The sequence below is a fragment of the Semicossyphus pulcher genome, unplaced genomic scaffold (genome assembly GCF_022749685.1).
Source record: "Semicossyphus pulcher isolate SPU_LCO1_2020_fin unplaced genomic scaffold, fSemPul1.0.p SCAF_2, whole genome shotgun sequence".
Lineage (NCBI taxonomy): Eukaryota > Metazoa > Chordata > Actinopteri > Labriformes > Labridae > Semicossyphus > Semicossyphus pulcher.
This window is the reverse complement of record NW_027211693.1, coordinates 28,290,997-28,317,042: the sequence shown is the minus strand read 5'-3', so window position 1 is coordinate 28,317,042 and position 26,046 is coordinate 28,290,997. Positions and strand designations below refer to the sequence as shown.

The 26,046-nt window shown below is 41.1% G+C and overlaps 2 protein-coding genes across 2 annotated transcripts in view; one reads left to right on the top strand and one right to left on the bottom strand.

Annotated features, from left to right (window-relative positions):
• pigg (phosphatidylinositol glycan anchor biosynthesis class G (EMM blood group)) overlaps positions 1-8,422 on the top strand; it is a 53,417-nt gene extending 44,995 nt beyond the window's left edge. Inside the window, exons 11-13 of the mRNA XM_069669917.1 lie at positions 1,452-1,761; positions 3,912-4,075; positions 7,451-8,422. Of these exons, the coding sequence (XP_069526018.1) occupies positions 1,452-1,761; positions 3,912-4,075; positions 7,451-7,673 (697 nt within the window). The 3' untranslated portion in view covers positions 7,674-8,422. The remainder of the gene's footprint in view (positions 1-1,451; positions 1,762-3,911; positions 4,076-7,450) is intronic.
• Positions 8,423-21,453: 13,031 nt separating this feature from the next.
• LOC138598681 (transmembrane protein 271) lies at positions 21,454-22,899 on the bottom strand. Its single transcript, XM_069670505.1, has one exon. It carries the CDS (start codon positions 22,566-22,568, stop codon positions 21,777-21,779), a length of 792 nt encoding a protein of 263 aa, XP_069526606.1. The 5' UTR covers positions 22,569-22,899; the 3' UTR covers positions 21,454-21,776.
• Positions 22,900-26,046: the final 3,147 nt, after the last annotated feature.

Below are 26,046 nucleotides of genomic sequence, written 5' to 3'. Positions count from 1 at the left end.
TAAAATAGTGTGACCTTCAAGAGTAGTTATGGTCTGGCTTATTTCACTTCCAGTGGTACATTCGGAAAAGACAATTGTGATATCATAAGCAGCTGGCATATAAAAAGGCATATAACTCTAAATTTCAGTTGAAAAAAACAACTTTTATTTTCTAATTGTAGCAATGCAGAAAGCACAAAGGACATAATGAGAGGTGTTCAAAATACTCTGTACTCTTTTTGGCTGACCGCCGGGGTCAGCCCTACACACAGGTCTGTCTGTGACTGACTGAGTGACGGTACTTTCACAGCCGTAGAGAGAGAGAGTTGCGACATCGCAATGGTGGATCATGGAGCATATTGGACCTCCACTAACGCGACTCTCTGTCTATATGGCTCTGCTGCTGGTCCGCTGTCCTCACCTACGTCCCCAGCGCGCACCTGCTTTCAAACACGTTGTCATCAGCCTGATATTGACAGTCCTTGTAACACATTGTCCACAAAAGCGCACATTGACCTGATGCGGTCAGCCACATACGAGGTTTTTTGACCTCGTCTTGTTTATATTATTATTAGAGACCCAACATGAATCCAGCATTAGCAGCACTTGGCAACATTTGGCAACAGTGGCAGATAAACTTCCTTCTAACAGTCAGAAACCTCGAGCAGAACCAGGCTCGTGTTGAACAGCCATCTGTCTCGACTGGATGGGCCGAAGAGTGGGATCGAGGGAGATGCAGGATAGAGACAGACAAGGAGAGCAACAACAATATACTGTTTCTTCTTGTTACATCAACTACAACAATAACAACAGATCATGTTCAATTGTTACGGTAGAAGTCAACAGGTCTATTATTACCATTAGCAACTATAATAATATGTTAAAGTATTTTTCCTTAGGCAATTTATTCTGTCTTCCAGTCTCACACCTTGAATTATTAATGTTACATTTACACACTGCATATCGAACTAAGGAAGGTTATGAGTAACACAAATATAAGTACGACTGATTTACTACAGAAAGGGACATGCAATTAATAATAGCAGTGAACTTAGCTTAACATTGTTACCGCTCTGACATGAAGGAAACACAGATCGTGTTAGGTTTGTTTTGTTTTTCCAAACCTTTTCTGTAACTTACAGTTAATGAATGAGACATATGATAATGAGTCACTCAGCTAAATATATATAAACTCTTTTTTTGAGCTGTTCTGCATATGATTCTGCATTTTGCTTATCTGCATTTGATTCTTTCAGATGAGGTTGTTTTGGTTCTGTTTCTGTTTTTAAACACTGTCATTAAATATCACATTTTTAAATGCATGGACATGTACAGCAAGACTGCAAGAATCCACATCTCAAAGCCACTCAGCACAATCACTTGAATAATGAACAAGGTGTTTTACAGAGAAAAATCAATACTGGCCTTCTGCAAATGCAACATTGACACTGTGTGTGTTCTTTCTCTTTTAGGGGAACAGTGGAGGCGCGCTTTGTTTACGTCTTTGTTTTGGGCATCCTCTTCACGGGCACCAAGGACTTGTTGCGTTCCCAGATCATCACAGCAGATGCCAAGTTGAAGAGCAGGGGATTGTGGGAGATTTACAGTGGCTTGGTGTTGTTGGTTACGCTACTGTTTCGAGCTCACAACCTGCCAGTCCTGTGCTGCTGCCTGCTGATCCAGACGTTCATGGCTCAGTTTATTTGGAAGAAACTCCACTATGATGCCGCCCAAACCACCATCATGCATTATTGGTTCGGTCAGGCCTTCTTTTACTTTCAGGTAAGAAACAATATTGGTGTCAGTGATGGCAAGGTTTAACAGCCACTTTGTATTACTGCATGGGAGCAGCTGTAGATGTATTAGGCAAAACTGTACTGTAAATACATTATTTTGGCCACCTATAATTCTCTTGTCAAGGTTTTTAATGTTTAAGTGGCAACAGACACACAAAGTAAACTTTCCCAAAGAGGAGTTTCATTTTTCAGGAATGCTCTCATACATTTATGTATGACTGTCCAACTCTGTGACTCTTAGGTCAGCCCTGTCAAAACACTGTGCCTACACTGGTCTGCAGTGCAAAATTGCAGTTCTAAATTTCAACAAATTTGATCAGCGATGGTGGTTTTTCCATTAGAATGAATTGATCCAATGTATAACAGAACAGTTGATAACATATATTAAAGAAACTGCCGACAATGAATGAGACGTGTATTGCAGCAGTGAATAGTAGGGACTAGTATTAATATTGAAAGGGATTGTTTGGAGTTACAGTTTGTCTCTCAGGAGTTACGTCAGCCAAGCTTGTATGGACTTAAATTGAACTTTAAGTGTAGTCCAGACAAGTTAAATTACACCTGTTGTGAATTTCTAATTTCAGTCTTCCAATTGAAAAAAACCCCAATAAAACCAACTCAAGTTTACAAATTACAATCATTTCACAAACTGTAACACCTGCTGGTGATACTGCCGTGAGGAAAATCAACACCTTCCATACAACAACAGGACGTTCAGGCAACAAGTCTTTCTTTTGACTGCAGGATAAATCCAGTTAAATGCTCTGACACAGACAGTAGCAGCATTTAGGAAAACTATTATCACCAGGACCGGTAGGCCTGTTCTGAGCCATGAATGTGCCTAAAGGCTGATAATGTACCTGCCTTTTGATTTAACTCTCTTTAACCCCCCATCAACGTATTCAGTGAGCTGATATGATCGCACACAACTTTAACATTACTGCCAATTTCTTAACCCTCACCACACTTGGGTCATTGATACTCGGGCTCGGGAAGAGACTGCAACTAGACAATTTTCAAAGGAGGCGCCAAGCCATGTAATTGCATACCTTCGAGTAATTATAGTCCCACCAAAGCTTTACCATCATGGATCTATGGCAAGCTATGGCATATGTGGTTAAAACATGCCGTTCTGACACAAAAACTGATTTCATGCTGAACTATTTTTTGTTTTGTTTTTCCTGCATACGCCGCAGCCTGCTGATACTTGACTGGACAATATTACTCGGACTACAAGCTTAGTTCAAAAAGAAGCAGAACACTTGCCTTCCTGGAAATCCATGTCCCTGCCTACAGATTCTACTATGGAGAATTCTACTATGTAGACTCTATAAATAGAGATTATGGTCCTCGCGCCGTTTATGCTAGGGGCCCCAATAATGTGGAATTAAAACTTAATCAGTCAGTAAGTTGCAACTAGGGGCAGCTGTCTCTCAGTGGTAGAGTGATTGTCTCTCAATCTGAAGGTTGGTGGTTGGATCCCACATGTCGACGTGTCCTTGGGCAAGACACTGAACCCCAAATTGCTCCCAGTGGCAGAGCCATCAGGTATGAATGGGCATAGATCTGACTGGAGATTGGCACTTAGGCCTTTACCATCAGTGTGTGAATGTGTGTGTAAGTGGGTGAGTCTAAAAAATGTTTTTTGTGGCTAATTATAAATATTGGCTAAGAGCAGTTGTTTTCAAAGTGTCCGTTATTTGAATTGGTCTATATTATCCGTTAGAAAAGGATATTTCCTCTGACATTTAAATAGCCCTTTATCATTTGGCTCTGTGCCCTGATTGAATTGCAGTGATACAATCTTCTAAAGTCTGTGTTTAAACTCCTGAACAAGACAAATAAATATAAAAGGTTAGAATGTTTAATATTTTGCTGTTGGCATATTTGTTCTTTTTAAAGATATTGAAAAGCAGTTGAGAAGATAAATAAGCCAGAAATATACTTTTTTAATAAAACAAAATTCACTTACACAATAGAGTGGCTCTTACATGAGTCCAGCTCTGGACAGTAAGCTGTGTGTGCTACTCTGGTCAACACAAACAACTTGGCTGCTGGGAAGTTGGTCCGTCTACTTGGTAAGTTATACCTGGGACTTTGACAATGCTAATATAAGATCTCTTCGTGCTCCTGCAGGGCAATTCCAACAACATCGCCACCATTGACATTTCCGTCGGGTTTGTTGGACTGGAAAGTTACGTAGAAGCACCTGCCATCTTCTTAACGGCCCTGAGCACTTACGCAGGACCCCTGCTATGGGCGTGTCACCTCGTCTGTTACCTCAGCTCAGAGAGAGATAGGTAAGTGGCAGTTTAAAAGTCTCTCTTTGGACATGGTATCCAACCAGGGGTGTTTGCTCTCTTACTTCTGTCTGTTCTCTTAAGATAATCAGTGCGCCATTAACATTAACAGTCTGTGAAACTAGTAAGTAAGCAAGCAGGCAGAAAGGCAAGTAGCTGGGTCGCTGTATGTCCATGAATGCAGCCAATAACTACAGCTTCCCCTCAGCCCCAGCCAGGTCTGAGAGATTACATCTGTCCTGCTGATTGAGCCAAAACTAAAAAGCTCTGTTAATGTAGACAGAGGATGTTTGAACCAGAGTCTGTTTTAACCTGCCTATGTTGTTTAATGCCAGGAAAAGAAATGCAACCATATAATAAGGCTGAGACCTCACAGAAATAGAAAATCACTACTTAATGTAAAAAAGTTACAATCTTTCTTGCACAAATGTTTGTAGAAATTCTTTTGAATTCTGTCCCGGAGCCGGAGCTTTCGGAGCCGAGGCAATGCAAGTTCTGGAGAGAGAATGGGCGCAGTCTCTGAGTGGTAACTTAAAATAGTGTAAACTCTAGTAAAGGATGTGTCTTGATCAGGACATATTTGAAAATAAGCGCAGCTTCACAGACTCCCTCTCAAAGGCGGGGGCGGGGGTTTACCGCCCACCTCTGATTGACAGGTGTTACCATTACCTTTTTTTAAATGTAATTTTGTCCCAAACGGTCGTCTCTACGTCACCATCAGCTGGCAAGGTCCAGGGCTGATTTAAAACAGTAGATGGCGTGTTGAGCCATTTCCAACCCATGAAACGCAGATTTGTATAAATATGGTAAGAATTGTTCATATTAACACCAGCATTGATGTGTTTCATCACAGTACAGCAATATAATTTAGATTACAGCTCAAAAAACACAAGTGTGCAGTTACTCTTTAAAAAGCCAAATTGTCAGTATGTTGTTTGGTCATTACTTTCATACTGTGCGCTGTGCAGCCTATAAAGGCCACTGCAGGAGCTTTGGTCTTGTTCTTCAGTGGCCTTAATCTAACATCTAATTATGTTGACAAATCTATTCATCAAATGCTACTTATGATTTGTACATTTGTACCTGGACATCAATATCTAAAATGTTTACATTGTTTGTTAGGAGTTGATGAAAGAAAGTTGATCTTTAGTGCAGCTTGCTGTCTGGTCAGCACATAAGTGATATGGATTACTGAAATATAATGTATTAAAGGAAAAGATAGCCTCCCATCAGGCTCGTATTTCAGTGTTATGGTGTAGGATTCCGGGCTGTGTGGTCTTCCCCAGTCAGTGCTTCATGAATCCTTTATTCACTCATTTTACTCTGTGGTTCTAAAATGAGTCCAATGAAACAAGGAGCCATTAGAAAAAGATCAAGACCAAAAATACCTTTTTATTATAGTTATAAGCAGGCCGTTTTTGTAGTTCTTTCATTTTCACATTATGATTATTTCTTTTCTAACCAAACACTTTATAAATCACATGAGGATAATGTTAACTTCAACTTCTTTAACACCTCATTCATAATAAATAGAAAATAAGAGTCATGAATGTGGCGCATTGTCCACTGAGAGCATGAAGTCACTGGCAGAACACAGACTCACCTGAGGGGTTGCACATGAATCCATGAGGTCCATTAGGGCAATACAAGCACTCCAACAAGTCTCCAGTGAGAACCACATATTAACTTTACATCCTATTTGAACTGTGAAAAACAGAGGTTAATATGAGCACCATCAGCAGTGACATGAACACACTGGGCATTTCACATTTTTTTGGACTTCCAGTTAAGTAGTTAGATAACAAGGTTAAACAGGTATTTGTTACATAGGGACAAAGGGTCCTCTGATTTTACTCATCGCTTGCTGTTTGGTGAATTTTACTCACCTGATGAGGCCTCACACCTCTGTCTAACAGTCAGCGAGCGTGCGAACCGTAGCGGATGGAGCACGGGAGCTTGTCCAGATATACTTTGAGTGTCACAACGCAAGCAAGTGATGAGATTGTTAGGCGATATGGCCTAAAAATTACATAACGATATTTCACTAAATTTTGCGATAACGATATTCATGACGATATTAAAAAAAGAGAACTGAATAATGTTTTGTATGTGATTTCAGACAGCAGCATTTATTCAGGATAAAATAAGTGCTTTGACAATTTCCCTTCTTTTCCGATGAACTAGGGCGGCCTGAGGGAAAATGTTTGCTGTAAAAGCCCACATGTGTTTGCTTCTGGCACATTTTCAAAGGAGAATTCGGCCTTTTGTACGTTTTAGGCCACCCTGTGCCCACCCAGTCAGTGTTCACGTTTGGATCTACATGACAACATAGAAACACTGCTGGAGCTGCGACTACAAGCTGTGATGTGCTCAGACTCTCTTCTTACTGATTAATTAAAGAGGTTTTGATCTGCCACGTAACAACTGTCCCTGTGTGTTGTTTATCTTTAAATCAGTAAACAAGCTGCCCGCTTTATTACTCTATATATGGCTATGCTACAAATTTCAATTAGATGGTAATCTGAAGAGAAACAAAGTGAAATAGGCTTTATTAAAAGTAATTTGTTGATTTGTTCATTCATTAAGCCCATAAACATCTGTGCGGCGTATTAGGAAAACTTTTTAGTGCTTACTGTGCAGGCGTCACGTCGCTGCCACCGGTGTTTTCCGGTGTTTTCTGAAGCAGCACGTAACGACGATGGGCGCTCTCTTTGCATTAAAATGCATTTGTTCTCCTTGTCTTCAATTCTTTTGCTAATATCTATCAAACACTGAGGTCTGCTCTCCACCAAATGTGCTCTCTGCTCTTAGCTGAGTGCCCTCGCCTCTCCACACTCACACACTCCGAGCATGCAGGGACGGGGCTTGCACAGACAGACAGGCGTCTCTCATGCTCGTATTGATCGAAAGCGGAGGCTTGTTAGCCATAACAACTGTCTTGCAAATTTACATCTTTGGTATCACGAAATGACACTTTCTTATCACGTAAAAAAAATGATACCAGTATAATCTTAACGATATGATATGGCACAGCCCTAGTGTGTGTGTGCATGCGAGCGTACGTGCATGTGAGTGTGTTTTAACTGACCCTTTGATTGAATTTCAGCCTCCATACTTCTTTCCATGTCACCTACGTTTCATGTCTTCACATGAGGCTTTATGCGACTCCCCCTCAGCTGGGACTCTGCCTGTTTAAATGTAACAAGATCCCTATACCAAGTTATTTTTGTATCTGTGTGTTTTTGGGTCTTTATCGTCTTTATCAGAAATTGCCAGTAATCTGTATTATGGTGAGAAGATAATCAGACCCTAGTTGCCTGTTTTGCTCTCTGCAGTGCCTTCCTGTTCTCTGATGAATCCTTTTTCTCTCTGTAGGAGTCCGGTTGCAGTCAGCCATGGCTGCTACTGCTTAGCCCTGCTAAGGTCTGTGCCAGCTGCAGCCTACATTGTGCTGGTAACTGTTCTGAGATACCATCTCTTCATTTGGAGCGTCTTTTCACCAAAATTACTCTACGAGTCCATGCACTTACTGCTGACTGCAGGAGTCTGCCTTTTCTTCAACACGATGGAGCAAAGCCACAGTTCCAGTAAGTCTTAGGAGCTGAGAACTAAACAAAGTCCCTGATGTCAAAGGGTTGGATACAGTTTTCTAATGCTGTCTGTAGGACTTCAGACTGATACACATTACAACAAGCTTACCCTCACTCTTTATTTTCCGTTCTGCTAAGAATATATGAAGACATGCTTTGCACTGTATATTTTTATTAGTCTTTTTAAATATTGGATTCTTTCTGAGGATGGTTTTCTGGTGAATAAATGTGAAATGGCATAAAGAAGCTTTTTGAAGGAGAGCAACTTTTTAACATATTGTATATTACTTGAGGAACAGGTGTTCAGTGAGTGCTGCCTACGTGCTACACTTGATGTTTCAGTTAAATCTGTAATTGAATGACATAATCTTCCATGTGAGAATATTTTGAGTTCATGTTGAGGAGAATCAGCGATGTTCCAGCGCTCACAGAGCTCTTGATAACACATTTGTTATCAGGTGTTTTCAATTATTTTGTGTGATTAATACATGAGTTTGAGCTGGGCAGAGCAGAGCTGGAAAGTACATGAGGTCAATTTAATAGGCCTTTTCCACTGGAGACGTTTTGACATGTCACAGTGGGAAAATCAGGATGTTAATAATAAAATGAATAATAACTGAATTCCATTAATCTGCTTTGGTTTCAGAGTCCTGATAGTGTGCATGATGGCTCACTGTCATACTGTCACAGCTTACTGGGTGCTTGAATAGAATTGTTAATGTCATTGTTAATGTTCTGAGTAACACTTAAAGGTATAATAAGTCGGATTTTTCCTTGCATTTGTCAACAACACATTCAAACTGGGCCCTCCTCCTCCTGGGCTCTTTGTCACCAGAAGCTCACTCTCACTCTCTCGTGCGAGAACACCCCGCCGAGCTAACAACGACAGCATCACGGTTAGCTTTGCACTAGCATGCTAACAGCCGATTAGCGTGACGTGCCCGGTTTGATGCACCAGTCCAACAGAAAGAAGGCCAACTCTGCATCGCTCTTTTGCCATGTTCGCCGGTCTGAATGGGGCCCAGCTGCTAATTTGAACAACTCCCACACTCACCTGTACGCTGTGATTGGCTCAGGGAACCACAACAGCGCCCCTCCTGAAAACGTCCCTTGCAAAGCAAAACAACAGAACAATCCTACTTATTATACCTTGAAGTAACATAACAAGTAACTAAAACAAGTCCAACTAAGCTGTGAAAAATGCCTTTGGACTCATAAACGTGTAGTTTTCCTGGCAAAACCAGGTTCACTAAAACAGCCTTGTTCAGACTGCTAGCCCAAAAATGTTTTTTGACATATCCTGATTTGTTTTACAAAGTCTGGACAGCAGAAAACCTCATGAAATCTGACATTTTTAATATCAGATTCGAGCCACAGTTGGAGATAGTTCGAAATGCAACTCCAATAGGATTCTACAAATGTCTGAACACTCTAAACAGATTTCAGAGTGTTTTTTTCACTTGCAATGGGACACACAATGACAACATCACTTCCAGAGTGTAATGCATCAAAGAAGTGAAGGCGACAGCACCATAGGGAACAATGCAAAGAATTACGGACAGATGTATATAAATAAATGTCTGCTGGCACTTATGAACAGGCAACGACACATCAGTAGTGCATGTAGTCACTGAGGCTAACATCATTAGCAAGCACCCTATACAGATAGGATGGTACACAAATCCATTGTGATTACTTGCAAATAACTGTGTTGAGTGTCTGTCCTAAGGATGTCATTTTAGAAAACAATCTGATATCCCTGCAGTCTGAACAAAAACAAACAGTTAGACTAAGTTTGAGTGTGTACATTGCCACAGTCTTAAGGTGAGGTCTCATCAGGCTACATAGGGTACAACATCGGTCTAGTTGTAACCTGGTGCATTATTAAAATTTGTAATGTTTACAATAAGAATTGACTCCAAAGAAGTTACATCACATACTTTTTTATTTAACATTCAAACACACAGCAGTCAACACAATATTAACAATTTTATGAATTAGACAGCTGATTAACTTTTTGTCCAGTTTCAGATTTGTAGTTTGAACATCTGGCTCAAGGTTTTGATTAAACGAACTGGGCTTCAACTTGCGCGAGATTTGGCCACGAGATCTCACAGCGCGAAGAACAAAACCACACGAGACTAAGAGATATGGGGAAAGGCATACTGTATAACAACATACCGAAAAATACACTCGCGGCCAAAGCCGACGCTAACAGAGAGTAACATAAACATCAGTGCAAAACTAACTCACATATTCATGATGCACACACGATAAAAAGAGTCGGTCGGTGATCACTGATGTCTCTGGAGTAGGTGCAGTAAACAAGTCCAGGCATGTCTCTCTCACTGCCGTGTTTGGAGGGAATGAGCTGAGTCGTGCTGCATTCAGGTGCGCTCAGAAACGTGAGTGATCAGACATGGTTTTTACACATATTTTTAAAGATCGATCTCGGGGTTCATTAATCGATATTGGGTCATTCAAATGAGAATCGATTCGATTCGGAAAAATTTATTTTTTAAACCCAGCCCTACCTAGAACATAAATTCTACTGATTTTAATGTGGGTGTGCTAATAGAGTCAGGTTTGGCAAACTGTTTCTTTCACAAATTAAGTACAAATTAAAGGCTTTACATATTTACACATGAAATTAGCAATAACAACTAGGCCTTTTTGTTTATACTCTTCCTTTTCAAGGTAATACATTAATGGGCAATACACCAGACTAATCAAATTACCAACATAAAAAATGTGTGTCTGGCCTAATTTTATTCATATTATAGTTTTAAATTAACAGACAGAAGACCAACATAGCAAACTGCTCCTATTGAAGTGAGCGAGCAAAAGAAAAGGAGATATCATTATGTTTAATTTGTATATGTTTGTATTCTTATCAATTTTCTCTTTCTAACTTCAGATTTTAATTAATCCATTAGAAATGTCTGTGCCTTGGCAGGCATGCAATGTCATCTAGAGGTATGTAATACTTTAATAACACCAGAGACACAGTTTCTTTCTTTAACATTCAACCTGTTTATTTCAGTTTGTAAGTTAAGTAAAAACCTGATGAAACTGTCAAACAAATTACAAGGTTGTCAGTTAGTGAACCCTCAGTGCTGAAACTTAGTCATACACATACCTTTTTATGGCATGTCACATTTCTGAATCCTACTGAGGCAAGATGTAGAATGCAGTTGATGAACAAGACCAGGTCAAAACCTTGTATGTGGCTGATCGCATCAGGTCAATGTGCTCTTTTGTGGGCAATGTGTTACAAGGACTGTCCTTATGAGGCCGATGACAACGTGTTTAAAAGCAGGTGCGCGCTGCGGACGTAGGTGAGGACAGCGGACGAGCAGCGGAGGAGTGGCCCCGCCTACTCCCCGAACAAAATATCCAGAGCCGTATAGACAGAGAGTCGCGTCAGTTGAGGTCCAATATGCTCCATGATCCACCATTGAGATTTTAGAACTCTCTCTCTCTACGGCTCTGAAAGTACCGTCACTCACTCAGTCAGTCACATACAGACCCGAGTGTAGGGCTGACCCCGGCAGTCAGCCAAAAATACAAACACTGAGCTCAGTGGTTAAACAGTAAATACTTACACAGCTGCAAAAATATGTGAAACAATTTGAACATTTTCCTATTGTTTTCGGTTTCCCTTATTTGACTGGCCTTCCTGAAGCAGCTGATTCCCCATATATGTACACTTTAATTTACAAATTGGATGTGCCAGTCACATGATTTGCAGTCCGGCACAGCACGGCAGGCTTCTTAACTTCTTCAACTGCTTCTTGGTATGTTCTGAAGGTATCACTGAGAAGACCTTCGAAATAGCTGGCAAGTAAGCTTGCAAAATAAGGCAAAAGAACAACATCTGCTGTCCTACTACTGATGGAGCACACTGTATTATTAGTATAGCCCTGTTTCATTGGACTCAAAGCCAAACAATTGATAGATGGAAATCACAGTCATAGTCAGGACGTTCTGCATGTTATACACTTGCATGTTTGTTATTTGCTGCATCTGTGCATTACAGTACGGCAAAGGCTTTCATTCCAGTTTCCTTGTTGTGTTATGGGTGTCTGTAATGTCAGTGAACAGCTGTGACTACTTCAAAGCTCTTATAACCTGACAGTTCTTACACCATTACCCTTTGTTATTTGTTCAGAGATGAAAGACTTAGCATTAAAGCTACAGTATGCAACTTTTCACCCCGAGGCAGAAAAGTGAATTGTAAGTTGCTGCCCCGACAACTTGTCACTCAACTTGATGAGCTTTCTGCAGAAACAGCATCCTGCCGAAGGCCAAGACCACTGACATCCCCCAGTCGGCCACTGGCATCGGAGAAACAGATGCCAGAATAAAGGAGGGGGGAAGCAAAGCTAGATTCTGGTTTCATGCAAGATGAGCCTCACACTTTGTTCTGCTGCTGTTGCAGTTGTTGTCGTGACTCGCGTTGACAGGGACAAACTCAATGCCAACCATACCCACTGAAATTCAAATGGCCTGAACATCATTGAAATGTCCAACAAACAAGAAGAATCTTACCTGAATACACAGGGTCACTGACAGACACGCTGCATATGGATCACTGTGGGTAGGCTGGTTTGCATCAGAGGCGAGACACGGTTAGTCTCGAGGTGACTAAGCTGAAATCTGAATGACCCTGTTCTTAAATGACAGCATATCGTTATTAGGTGCCTCCTCCTCTCCTCTTGAATCTATTAACACTTCCAACATTGTTTATAATCTGTTATGTTTATAAGCACATAATAATCTACATTAGACATGCATATTATTCTGTCATCGCTCAGTCTGCTTTACACAGTTAGCTTTTCTGATGGCTTTGCAAAGGGATGTTTTTAACCAAGAGAATTGCTCCGTGGTGGCCCGTTATGTGGCTGACATATGATGCAAAACACATGGTACGTGTTTTTGTGAATGAATTTAACGTTTCTCTGTTAATTGGATTTTGAAGATGAAGTCATTTAAAAGGAAATCCAATTCCAACGATCCATTTTCTCAGTTGAAGATTCTCTTTTCTGAGAGATAAAAATAAATGCGAGTGCTCATCGTGTTTTCATCAGGCTGAAGAGCAATTATGTTATAAGAGCAGCATCCTTCTGCTCATCACTTACACTGCACTACCATGAACACCACGCTTTGTGGAGTTTGAGAAGCTTTAGTCACATGAAGTTTTTGACTTCTACAAGAGTTTTCTTTTCAAAAAGCTCGCTGTCTGTAAAAAGTGACTGCACCAGCACAAGACAAAGCCTCAAAGCAGCTTCTCACATTCAAATACTTCCTGTGTGCAATCTTTCCTTCATATTCAATGCGTAACCAAATACCTTTCAGAAGAGTAGTATTTTCTACAAGGTTAAAACTTTTTAGCAGCACGTTCATCAGCAGAAGTGGACTGGTTTTGATTATTTCTCTGCACAGACATCTCTATTTTCACTCATACTGCTGTGTGATCCCTCAGTTGACGTGTTATTTGAATTAAGATTCATATTTTATGTCTAAGAGAAAGTAAGAATGTAATTTTGACCATTTTAAGAGTGAAACATGCAGCACATGTTAGGGTTTCCCTTAGCCTTGATTAGTTCTGTTTGTTTGTTTCATCAGTTGGAACCTGTGCTCTCTATTAATACATGAGATTTTGTAATGTATTAAAGCATACGCTTGTTTTGTTAACTTCCCTCTTGTTTTAATGTGATTTATTGTAACCATACAGTTCATCCTGTTTCTGTGTGTGCATTTTTAACACAGTTTGTTTGTGTCTCCACAAGACTTCAAATGAGTGATTTCCATGTTTTATTTTACTTCTTTTCTGTGTGTCTTCTGAGTTAAGAGTTCTTCTGTGTTGTGAATATTGAAATAAATGGATTTCTACACATTTTAGTTCCTGGTTGAATTTATCAACTTCAACAGCCAAGAGAAAAAGGTTTCAAAGCCTGATTTAATACATATTTTAAGCAGACATTTTAATAGGAATTTATGCACTGTAAAAGTCTTCTTGTAAAAGTAGTTCTTAGCAGCCCATTAAATTGTCTTTTAGCTGCATGCAGGCTGAGTGGAGGCCACCTGTCTGCAGGGCCAGCCTGCTCTGGAGGATGAACAGTTCTTTTCACTGGAGTTTCTCTAAAAGTGCAAAACTAACAACCTGTGACAAAAAGCCAGCGTATCACCCTGTACTCTTTAAGAAGCAGGGTGTTCCTTTTTATCATTATATTAAAACACTGAACAGTTACAGCTCTGGTTTGTTCTGTCAGGTTAACTTAATCTCTTTGCGCTCCCTATGAAGTACTGTTATTCTTGTGTTTTTGTTCCCTCTCTACTTAGTCAAGTATGGGCCACAATGGGGACCTCATCTCCAGTCATGTCCTCCATCTCATGTGTGGGATTACAGGCCAAAAAGGGTATGAAGTTCCTTTCTCGGGTTCTGCGTCTCCAGGGCCTCTTCCCAGTTTGAGGGGGGGAAAGAGGCATCTTGAACGTGATGACCAGAGCACCTCTACCTGTCCTTTAGATGCAAAGGTGCAGCCATGTGTCAGCAAACAGAACACACTTAAAGAGAGTTCAGATTTTTGGACACCAAGTTGTATGAAATACTTGCTAGTAGTGGAGTGGATGCAAAGCTATTACCTTACTCAGCGAGTCCCGTGGTCGGAGTTCTGAATGTGGAATAAGTAGTTCCGCGAGATGCCATGGTCATGAAACCAACAAGTTTTACTCTACAAAAACAACATGCAGGCGATGGTGATCCATTTACACAAAATCATCGTCCTAGGATTTCATATACTGCGCCGTTCTTTTGGCACTATTTTATCTCTTGAACAATACAGTATCACTACGCCTGCGGCAGGGCAATTTTTCAGGTAAGTGAACCTAGTGGCCGTTTCACGTTGATTCTGACTGATTCGCGTCATTGGTGAAGTAAACGCATGACTTTTACATTACATTCAGAACCGGCCAGAACTCCGACCACGGGACTCTGTGAGTAAGCTAATAGCTTTGCATCCACTACACTACTAGCCAGTATTTCATACAACTTAGTGTCCAAAAATCCAAACTATCCCTTTAACTTTTCACAGACATGTCTGGGAAAAATAACTAAAATAATAATAACCAAAAATAATTCTCCATGGACAAACTAAACAATTAGCAGTTTTTGCTTCCAGGACCACAGGAGCTGTTGTACGTTGGCTTGCAATTACCAGTCAGCAAATTCAGGAGTTTATTGCACTAACTAAACCCAAAAGTCCTCTTCTCTCACCTTGCCAGTTTCCTCCACCGCAGGGCTTTTGGATTTCTATCACAACTGGCGCTGATGACCTTTTTGCCAAAACACTGCGAGGCAGTCTCAACAAACAAGGCCGACCTTGTTTCTGTTGGTCACTAGGTTTTCTGTTACCAACTTTACCTTTAAGCAACTTCATGCTAAGACAATGATGAGAAGTACCGCATCCAGCCAGCACTTTTAACCCCAGGCAGTTTTTAAAAAAGAATCAAGTGCACCATCTCTATCCAGGAGTTCAACGTCAGAGCTGGTTCTGTCTTTCACCATCATTGTAATTTATTTATTTGCTTAAAAAAAGCAAGAAATAAAGAAAATAAATATCACTTCAGAATAATAGATTCTTGATAACAGAATGTGTTAATTTACAGTTCATACCTTTGCAGTGTGATGTTTTTATATGATAGCACAATGTGAAATGCATGAATCATATAATCATACTTTCAGAAATCAGTATCACTTTTTGTATAACAACAGAATACTAACTTGTTTGTTTTATCTTAGGAAGAAATCAATATTTGATGGAATAACCTGGTTTTTAATTACAGCTTTTCTCATGCACGCTGGCATGCTCTCCACCAGTCTTTCACTTTGCTGTTGGATCATGTTGGTGCAAAAAATCAAGCAGCTCAGCTTGGGACCATCTATCTTTCCCTTGATTGCATTTAGGAGGTTTTCAGTGCGGCTCAGATCTGGATCGGGCTGGTCGTGACATGTAGAGAGATTCTCTTATTTTAATCTGGAGCTGTACACCAAGCATGTTAATTTGTGTCTTATTACTCTTTCATGTGAAGTAAAGACTAACTATGTCTGGCTGTCAAGCGGAAAACACAGAACTAATTACAGGATTAGAGCAGCTGCACTAGAAATTAAAGTTGAGCCACTGGCTTGGATCTTTCCCTGTGAAAGCGACCTTACCTCAGCTGCACCACTTTGCTCTTTGGATGCTCCGGGAGCTGTCTGCTAAGTGGCAGATGGCAGCAAGCCAAAGAGGTTATTGCAAGTTTAGAGCTGGCTCCCCCTGAAAACACAGCCACTGCAGGAGATATTGATTGATGCACGACTCACTCTGTGGCTGCAGACGATGCCAGGATTCCCCTTCTCCCTTCACTGAATCTCTGCCACACTTTCTGTTCCAAGCTGCTGAGAGGATCCAGCTCACTAAAACTCTGCTAAGGTGTTGAGAACGCTGGTGGAAAACACTTGCTGTTTGCATTAAATTACTACTTGACTTATGGAGAGAAGCTGCTTGTTTACCCATTGTGAGCTCCATTTTACCTTCTGCTCTGAGATCATTTCATTTATACACTTTCTGAGTATAACAGACAGTCTGACAGTCTGATTTGACTTTTGCAGTTTTGATTTTACACTCAAAATAAGAAGCACAAGTAATTCTGACTTGATATTGTGTAAAATGAGTTCCATACCGAGAGTAATATAGCACTTTCTCTCTTTGATGAGTTACAAGTAAAAAAAAAAAAAAAAAAAGTAATTAGGCAATTTAGGTATTAAGAAGTTGATGAATAAACTAGCAGCACGTTAGCTATAATAAAACATATCTTTCCAGCATATGGTACATGTTAAGCTGCTTTACCACTGGTCAAAAAACCCGCTAACACCCGGCTTTTAAGCTGAATGGGAGAAGCTACAATCTGCATTCAGACCCGGGTCAAATGACTCTGCAGAAGGCTCGGGTAATTATCGCCTCAGCTCCGAACGGCATTGATGTGAACACAAAACCTGTGTCCACATGTTAATCTCCGCCCCCTCTCCGGTGCGATGCTATGCTCCGTCGGTAACTTCTGCGACTCCTGGTCATCTCAGCTACAAATTCCGCCCGTCTCCGTCCGAGCAGTGCTCGAACATCGTTCCAAATTTGTTGGTGCCGAGTTTGATAAACAGACTGAATGAGTAATAGATACAATAAAGACCTAACCACCCTAACAACTTCATTGTTTACTAGCCCCGTCTCAGGAGCGTTTGTGACGTCAGATGGTGACGCAGAGACTGAAAGGAACATACCCCACTGGCAATGGGAATGGAGACAATCAGCATTTACAAGCGGGTCTTCCGGGTCTGAAAAACCCACGTCAACACTCTAAATTTAGGTGGGAAAGGGGAAATAGATTCCAGACAAATGGAACAAACAGACATCTGGTTAAGATAAGGTATATATTGAGTATAAAAGAATTAAGTACCAACAGCATAAAAAATTATTCATTAAGTATTTATTCTGCCAGCTGCGATGTAAGATCAGTCATTTATAATCTGTACATCCAGGTCTGTGATGGTGGATTCCAAATGAGTACTTCAACAGTCCCTCCAGGATCTTCAAGCCTTCTATTGAGCCGAGTGAGCGGCTTCTGACATTACCTGTGGTCGATGTCAGTGTCAGGACTCCACATAAGATATGTACAAACTAAATAACACTGAAGTCAATAGCCATGAAATTCTCATTTCTGCACATTAATTGCTATCCATATGTGCAAGGGAGAATCTACACATTATTTATTACATGTACTCTGTTCTACTTGTTATTACCGCTGCTGCAGCAGCATACAAGTCCGAGTAAAAAAGTGATAAGAGACAGGAGGATTACTAGCTCACTGTACAATGACTATTTAAAATCAGCGGAAAAGATGCCCTCAGATGTTCACACGACATTACACACCTCAGGTGATCAATATTTTAAATATTAAAGAGGTGAGTTTGTTGACGTAAATGACTTCATGCTCACAGGGAAATAGGAGGATTGGTCAAATTTGTGGAAAACTTTCTGCAATTGGCCAAAACTGCAAGATCGAGAAAAAGTTGCGGCAATTTGCATGAATTTCGAGCGCAACTTTGCAACTTCATGGAGGGACTGATTCAAGAACTGTGAACTCATCAACCATTTTGTGGCAACCATCAATAGAACTCTCGCTCCGTCTGTAAAGGTCTTTCCATCCTCGGATAACAGCGGCCTGTAACTGATACAAACCACCAAGTCACGTTTTTAAACAGAGGAAATTTCTGGAAGTAAGGAGGTTTCTTCCTAATGCAAACTAATGGATGGAAAATATCGATTCATCCCGACACCTGGCTGCAGTCACTAAATCACTGGTACAGATAGAAAAGCTTGCAAAGCTCTTGCAGCATCAACTACTGCACTAAAGTTGAGAAATGATACACATTGCCCTTTTATGATCCACGTGTAATAAACTATGTTTGACTGAAGCATTACACGTCCTGTTTGGTTTCTAAACTACGTCTGAATTCCATAGAAACTTTTCATTAAGTACACTCAAACAGTATTTGAGATTTCACAGTGTGTCTGCAACCTTAATATAAACCAATAGCGGATAAAGTAGTATTTACGGGGAAACATTACAGTCTGCAAGCACTGCGCCCTTCACCAGCATAAATATCCCAAAATGCTTTGCTGTAGTACAAAGGTTTCACTTTGCTCTGTGTAATATATGTTTCAAATAAGTCGATCATTTCAGTCACAATATGGTCTGGAGATCAAATGTTGTTGCTATGTCAACCGAGTGAAACACTTAACTGTGTTCCTGACTGTGTCTGAGCTAGCTAAGGTTGATAGCGTTAGCTTGTAAAAGTTGAAAGCATCAACAAACTCTAATGCAATTTCAGACGCAGCCATGGCCTTCATCAGTCGATGGAGTTTTCTCAGCTGTCACTGTGATGGATCTGTTTCTCAGCTCAGCTCAGTTTGCCGTCATATGGACTTTTTTGCAGTTTTGAACTGTCAGTCAGTAAAACCAAGATGTATTCAAATGTTTGTACACTTTTGCTACATGCTGTGTTTTTTAGTGGCTATGCTGAAAGCCACAGCCTGCTTCACTGAGCATGTCACATCAATTTAAAATGTAAAAACATGTCAGACATGTCTGCTGCTTATAAAGCCACTGCAGTGGGGCCTCTTTTATAAGTTTTGCAGTCAATCATAACAAAGGCTCCAAGGCTGTTGCTTCTGCAGACGGTGATTGAGGGAAAAAAACATACAAAGATGAATCAAGTTTTTCAGACTCTAATGGCTTAGACGCTTATACGTAGGTAGTGAACTACATTTCTGTTAGGATAGGTCAAATGATAGCATCGTGTGCTTTTAAAAGCCACTGTAGCGTTTCCAGACACAAGTTTTACCGGCAGCAGACAAATGGATTTGTGTTTAATGTAAGGCTTTTACGTATTGATTTATTTCCTCCCAGGTATGACCAGCACTTTTGTCCTTGACACACTTTCAGACAGGTATGCAAATGGAGAAAGACACTTAATCCAGTGTGTGCTTATGTGAGCTCCATGCGCCTGTGTGCCTGTTCTCTCTGCGAGCAGCACTTCAGTATTTAAACAGCTATTATAGTTGTTAAAGAGCTAATGGTGTCACTAAGTGTCAAGCAGCACGAAATACATTTTTTGATCTGCTTCGAGGCTCCATAAGCTCAGCCCCGGCGTACGCTACTGTCCAAGTATATCATTCATCCAAATATCTGCAGTGGGGAAAACTCCCCCTGATATTCCTCAGAGAGAGGAATTAAGAGATGCAAGTCAGCGTTTTTACTTTGTGTGACCAGGGCCTGAGGCTGTCATTAGACTAATGCAGCACTGCTATCCAACAGAGGATGTGCCACCCTGAGAAAGAAATACAAGCTGCAGGAAACTCAGATCTGAAGACAATACACTGCTCGACGTGTCTTTTTTTAACATTTACAATTACTCATTACTTGTCTGAAGTAGCAGGATTATTTCATACAATAGAAAGTGACAAATAAACACACTTTCAATGGCAATTTAAGCAGTTTAAAAGTAGTGATTTTACAGCAGCAGCGCGTCAGTGGCAGCAGTAGCCTAACTTAGATAATCTACTTTAAGTTATGGAAATGTCACCAGGTTGTATCCCAAGGAATGTTGCCACTAAGCAGGGTGCTTTACCTCAATCTCCTCTTATGTATCGGCATGTGTGAAACAAACCTGAATGTAAATTGCTGGAAAATAGCAACCAGCTCCGTCGACCTGCCTGGATGAATACAGATTGGTTTCACAGTTCAATCTCAGCCTTTCTTTCTCGCTAACAGGCAGGTCACCGTTACAATGTGCCACAATGTCAGATTATGGAATAAAATGGAGCAGCCTGACCTGCTTTTATGTCTCCATCTCAGCTTCGAGTACAATCGCTGGTTTCTAGGAAGCATTAATCAATCACCTTGTAGCTTGCTTTTGAAAGGAGATTTAGCACAAACTGAGATTGATTGCAAACTGAATTAATTGTTCTTTGCCCAAACGTAAGTATTGTGATACGAATTTCTCTACAATAAACTATTTGTGTGCTTGCAAACAACTTTAAATTGTTCTTAAAACGTCCTAAACAAAGATATTGCCATGGACACAGGATTTCACTGAAGGTCCAGAGATTTAATAGGGAGCACCACCACAGACCGGAGTTTCATTTTCAAGTTTAAATCACGTCTAATTGTCTAATTGTTACGCCTCATTATGTTAGGACCCCATTAATAGGCAGTGGAGTGAAACAAATGAGGTTTATATAGCCTACCTTAGTTACTTGCAACCTTATTTTGACTTTGGTTAATATATATTCAGACCATTTTTCAGGAGTGACAAGCACCATGCATAATTGAAATATGTAATAAGCAGCAGCGCTCAGTGCAGTGCGGTCTGAATCTAAAGTCTTCTTCTGTCCTGTTTTTCTGTCAGTGGACAGCGCTGATACCCAGCCCAAAGCAGGTGACTCTCTCAGCACCCTTACCTTATCGCAGCCGTGTTTGCAGGTCGACTCAGGCTCAGACTGTCCCTGTGCTTCCTCCATCACCCCACAGGCACGTTATTCAGCAGTGACAGGAATCGTATACAGGTTTACCTTTGATGTCATTTCGACTAAATTAACTTTAAAGGTGCACTTCACCAATTTTACTCATCATATTAGTTTTACTTGAGACATGCGGGTGATTCCAATAAGCCTGCATCACAAATTGAAGGTTTTTAAAGATGTTTACCAAACATGCTGGTCCAGATAAAAACATGTGATCAGGCTGTATTATAAGAATCATTGGACCCAATGATTATGGAACTTGACCTCTAGCTTACTGAAAACAAAAGTCGATATACTTTGGCCTCTGCTATCTTCTGAACAATATTTACAAAGTTGTCTCCTTTAAGTCCCCTGACTACATGAAACTTAAAGTGGACAACATGCAAGACACCTGTCCTAGTCTTTTTGTCAACATGGCATGGTGCTGAATGATGATGATTCATGGATTGGAAAATGAATAGCTTATATTGTATGCTAGGAACGCTTCATGATTGTTGTAGCAACTATTCTTAAGGTTAAACTGATTAACTAGCTGCAACACACCAGTCAGAGGACGGTGGTTGAACCCATGAGAACGAGGTCTAGATTGACCACAGCAGGACTTCAAAGGCTACGGACAGCAGGGTGACGTCCGATGAGGTTAACAGTTTTTATTTTCCAGTAAAAATGTTAACAGCAAACATTCAAAAACACAAACTCTGCCTTTGTTATACTAGCAAGCTGTTGCGTATATGGACCTTCATCTGCCTGCACTGACTTGGCCTGTATCACTTTGATCTGCTAGTCTGACTGGTGACGTACAATATAAGCGAACTGGTAGATGTAAGAAAACATCAGGATGAGAAGGTTCAGGTCATTTAACATTTGCTGCTGTCGTCCTTCTGTGAAACTTACTGGTTTTGATGGGGATGTGGAAGAGGAGCAGAGTAAAAGTAACTGATTGTCATAGCAGGGGGAGTGCTGCTGGAGGCTGCTCCAGAGCAGCTATGTGTTGCATGCCTCAGCGGGGAAAATGTCTTCGTATGCGGGCGGCAGTTCGGCAGGGAGCGGGTAGGAGAAAGGGAAGCAATGATTGAGTTCCGGGTCCGTGAGCGAGTACCCCGGCAGCTCGCTGGACGGGTGTCCCCCGCACTGTGCCTCTGCACCTGTCTCGTCATACACATTAAAAACACCCAAATTGATGTAAGACACAGGCTGGAAATCCGCGGAAGAGCAGTCCCGCTCCTCGCTGAAGATGATCGCGCCGGCGCGCTGCCTCTGAGACTGTCGGCTCCTAGAAAACTGTGCCCTTTTGTACCTTTTGATGACTACCAGGTTGATAAGCCCGAGGACGCACTCCAAGGTGCTGAGAACAGTGGAGATCACCAGAGTCCGCTGGTAATCCCTCAGCTGCTCGCAGGCAGGGTTCACAACAGCTGAGTGGAAGCAGTAATGAGAATATTTCCTGTCCACCAGAGAAGCCGTGTCCCCGTCTACTACCGCACCGGAGAAGGCGGTAAGCACTCCCAACAAGAAGACGACAACACCGAGGAGAAAGAAATTCCTGCAGCCGGGCTTCTCCCTGCAACAGAGGAGCGCGGAACCCAACAGGACCTGCCCGATTACCACAAGTAGCCCGGAGTAGAAAGCTCCGGCCGCGGCGCCGAGGTGGAAATGCGCTCTCACCGTAGATCCCAAAGAGACGCATCTTAATCCAACGACAACTTCGCTCAGGGCGCATACGAAGAGGAGGGTACTGGAGAAGACGGTGCACAGTCCTTTCCCACTCAACTTCATTATATTCCACCTCTACCACTCTCGATCCTTCTCTGCCCGTCTTCATCCTCCTTCGTCTCTACTGAAAGCACTCTCACATTGGGACATCGTTTGCCGGTGACTCCTCCGGTTCAGGGCAAGAGATACTCGCCGCTGTGGCGTCTCTCTTGCATCCCCGCCGCTTTACAGGAATATATAAATAACTAATGTCAAGAACGCATTCCTTTTGCAGCTATCGATATTCTTTATCCAAGCAGTCATATAACCTAACCCCAGATCAGGTACCATCAGACTACTGAGTCTCTTTTAACCTAAAGTTTTTTTTCTTCCTTTTTCCTCCTCTTCAACAGAGAGTCTCATCTGCAGTCCGCCAAATCGTCAGATCAAATGGTGTGTGGCGTTTTGGTGGCAGAGAAGGGGGCGGCTGCTTGAGCTGGAGATGGTCGAGGGTCCCGTGAACCAATGACCCACAGGCCTTTAGTCACTCCAACACCTTACAGAGACTTTATATGTTTCCGCGTTGTGTTAAATAAAAAGGAAAATACTTTTGGCTGGTTATCGAGAAAAAACACGAGTAGAACAGGAACTGCTTTTAGGAAAATGCATTACTTTACAGACATTTAAAGCCCCCACCCTTACAGCACAATGTGTTTTAAGCTGTAAGTGAAGGGAATGATTTCAATTCGGTTAAACATTCCTTCACATTAACGCTGAAAAGCTGAGTTTAGGTTCATTCTCATTTCTACAATGATAAGATATACACACGTAGTGTGATAACGTCATCCTTGCATAACTTCTGATGAGGGTTGTTGTTAAGGTGGATCTTTCAGGAATTCATAAACAAAAGCATTAATAATAGAGCAGTGCTGCTGGGGACGGACCGAGGCAGTGCGCTGTCCGTGGTGCTGAAACATGCAGCCCGGGCCAGATGGCAGCTGACTGGACTCCTCTTCAGCTCTCCTCTCAGCCAACCTCCAGAAATTACAGCAGGCGTTTGTGAACGTAGGAGAAACTATACTTCTCACGTTTTATTTAGCATAGATTTATTAACCTAACGAGTAGGTCAGAATCAGAATCAAGTGTATTGCCAAGTATTTACACATACAAGGGATTTGACTTGGTATTTTGGTGCAGAACAATGAACAGAAGTAGAATAAAAATAAGTAAAAATACAGATAAAGATAGACAATGATAGACATATAGACAGATACAGATAGGCAGCAAATGTAAGAGTAGTACATATGTGCAGGTATATGTGCAAGATGATGTGAGTGCAAATATTCAACAATATAAAAGTCCAATGTAATGCTAGATCTGAATAAGAGTCTAAGGTAGGGACCTAACTGCAGTCTGTTTTATTTATTTACTCATTTTTGTTAGCGCCTAGATGGTCTTGGCGTGATGAAGATAGTGAAGGCAACATACGGTCAAACAGAAAAAAGAACACAAGTACAACAGGGCAGATTCCTGTTTGGAGAAATTATCTTTAGTCTAAAAGCAAATGGAGGACATACTGCGTGAGTCATCTGAAGTCAATGCTGTAATGACTAACAGTGTACAGCCCACAGTCTTAGAGTAAATGTTTGAGGATTCATTCAAACATGTTTCCTATTAAAAGATAAAAAAGAACAGGCGGAAAAAAGTTACAAGGAGTCTACTTCAGGAGGCACAGTGGTGCCCCGAGCCTCGTCTCAGTTTAGCAGTTTAACATCTACCTCATGTTCACTAACTTGGTAAAGTACTTGATTAAAATTAAGAAAGTGTAAACAAAAGAGTGCACACACATTTCTCAATAATGTACAAGTAGAATACAGCAATACAAAGAGCAGTATGCCACATGCTTGGTTGGTAAAGTTTGTTGGCTCTAATTAGCCCAAAATTTTCTCAGAAAAGTATTTTCTTCAACAGCAAAAACTACAATAACTGAAGGTATTAAGAAAGTAATTTCTGTTTGAGGTATTCAGTCATAAACAAAAGTAATGAAAATGTTACAATTCTTACTTTTGTCTAGACATTTCACTCAGAAAGAAAATGCCAAACTCAAGATGTTGCTTAAGCTAAAGTCGGGAGATTAGTCACATAATTTCTCCTCTAGAGTCCATAAAAGATTAATACAAAATTAACTTCTAATGTCAGCGGGAACCAGCTTAGAAAAGCTCAGCAATATCTTACATGATCCCACGATGTGAGCTGCTGCAGATTGTTGGATGTGATTTGTTTCCGGTTCATTTACCGTGATATTTTGAAAACCTTCAGAGGACAAGCACAAGTTTTGGACTTAATGACCCGAACATTTGATGGGTGCAGGTGAGAGAATTACACCAGGGAAAGCCCTCGTCCATCCATTCATCACAATGAGCCACCTCATTGACTGTCCCAGTACTGCTGCCAGTAAGTGTGTGTGTGTCAGTTTGAGTCTAATTAGGTCATTACTGCTTTGCATAGGTTTGCAGATAAGAGAAAGTGCTGTGAATGATGTGTTGATGATCTACCGATTGGTTGATTGATTGTCAGCCATGCTAGATGGCAGTGGGTGTCTTTGCCAGTGTGCAGGGCAAGGTCCATAGGCAGTGCTGTGGACCTTTAAAAGCAACTATGAGACAGGCTTAACTTTAACCTGGATGGACAGAGCTTCAGCAGGAGAAAACACAGCACAGTTAACACTTTTGTTGTTCACCCGCTTCGGCATCAGAGATGCAGTTTTACAGCAGCAGTCATAACAGCAGAGGTAGGTCCGCCTGAAAAGTTCAGATTCAGCATATTAATATTAAAGAATCTAAAGCAGTCTCCACTGTGCCTAGTTGTAACTAGGGACTCGACAATGTTTGAGGAATTGACTCAGACCTATATAGAGTTAATACAGAGGCAAACGGACTGTAAGGACATTAAACAAATAGCAAGGTGGTCAAGGAGAAAGAGTTTTATTAAAGCTGCACTTATCAATATTTTTGTTTCCCGTCTAACACCTGTTGCAAAGCAGCACATGGCTACTTTCTGAGACACAGTGGTCACTTTCGTGTGCATTGCCCAAATTGTTTAAGTAGCAAATGAACTTGCGCCCATCAGTGCCTATGTCCTTTGGTCTTAAAATGAGGTGTGTTCATGCACGTTGCGATCTTGAGGTGATAGAAAACCACTGCACCATTGAACAACAAAACCTGCTCTTAAGTGAGGCACACTTTTCTTGCGATTTAAACGCCACTATTCACATAGCAAGATGTGCATACTTTTTACAATAAACTCCTATTCACCTGCAAATACACAAACACACTTGCACATTTTACCAAGACCTAAATGTATTATCTGCCTATTAACTATTCTATGTAGTTATGTTATAACTACAAAACTATCAGTGCCAAAAATGAGCCAGCAGCAAAAATGCTAAGCCCAAAACCCCAGTAAATATTTAAGCAACTTAAAACAGCTCTCTTACACCTTGCGCCTTACTCTGCATCCAATTAATGTGCCGTTTAACTAGCAATAGTGGGTTGTGCACGCC

Bases quoted from the DNA above. Each gene is read 5' to 3' on its own strand.
- LOC138598681 (XM_069670505.1), bottom strand. From the start codon at position 22,568: ATGAAGTTGAGTGGGAAAGGACTGTGCACCGTCTTCTCCAGTACCCTC.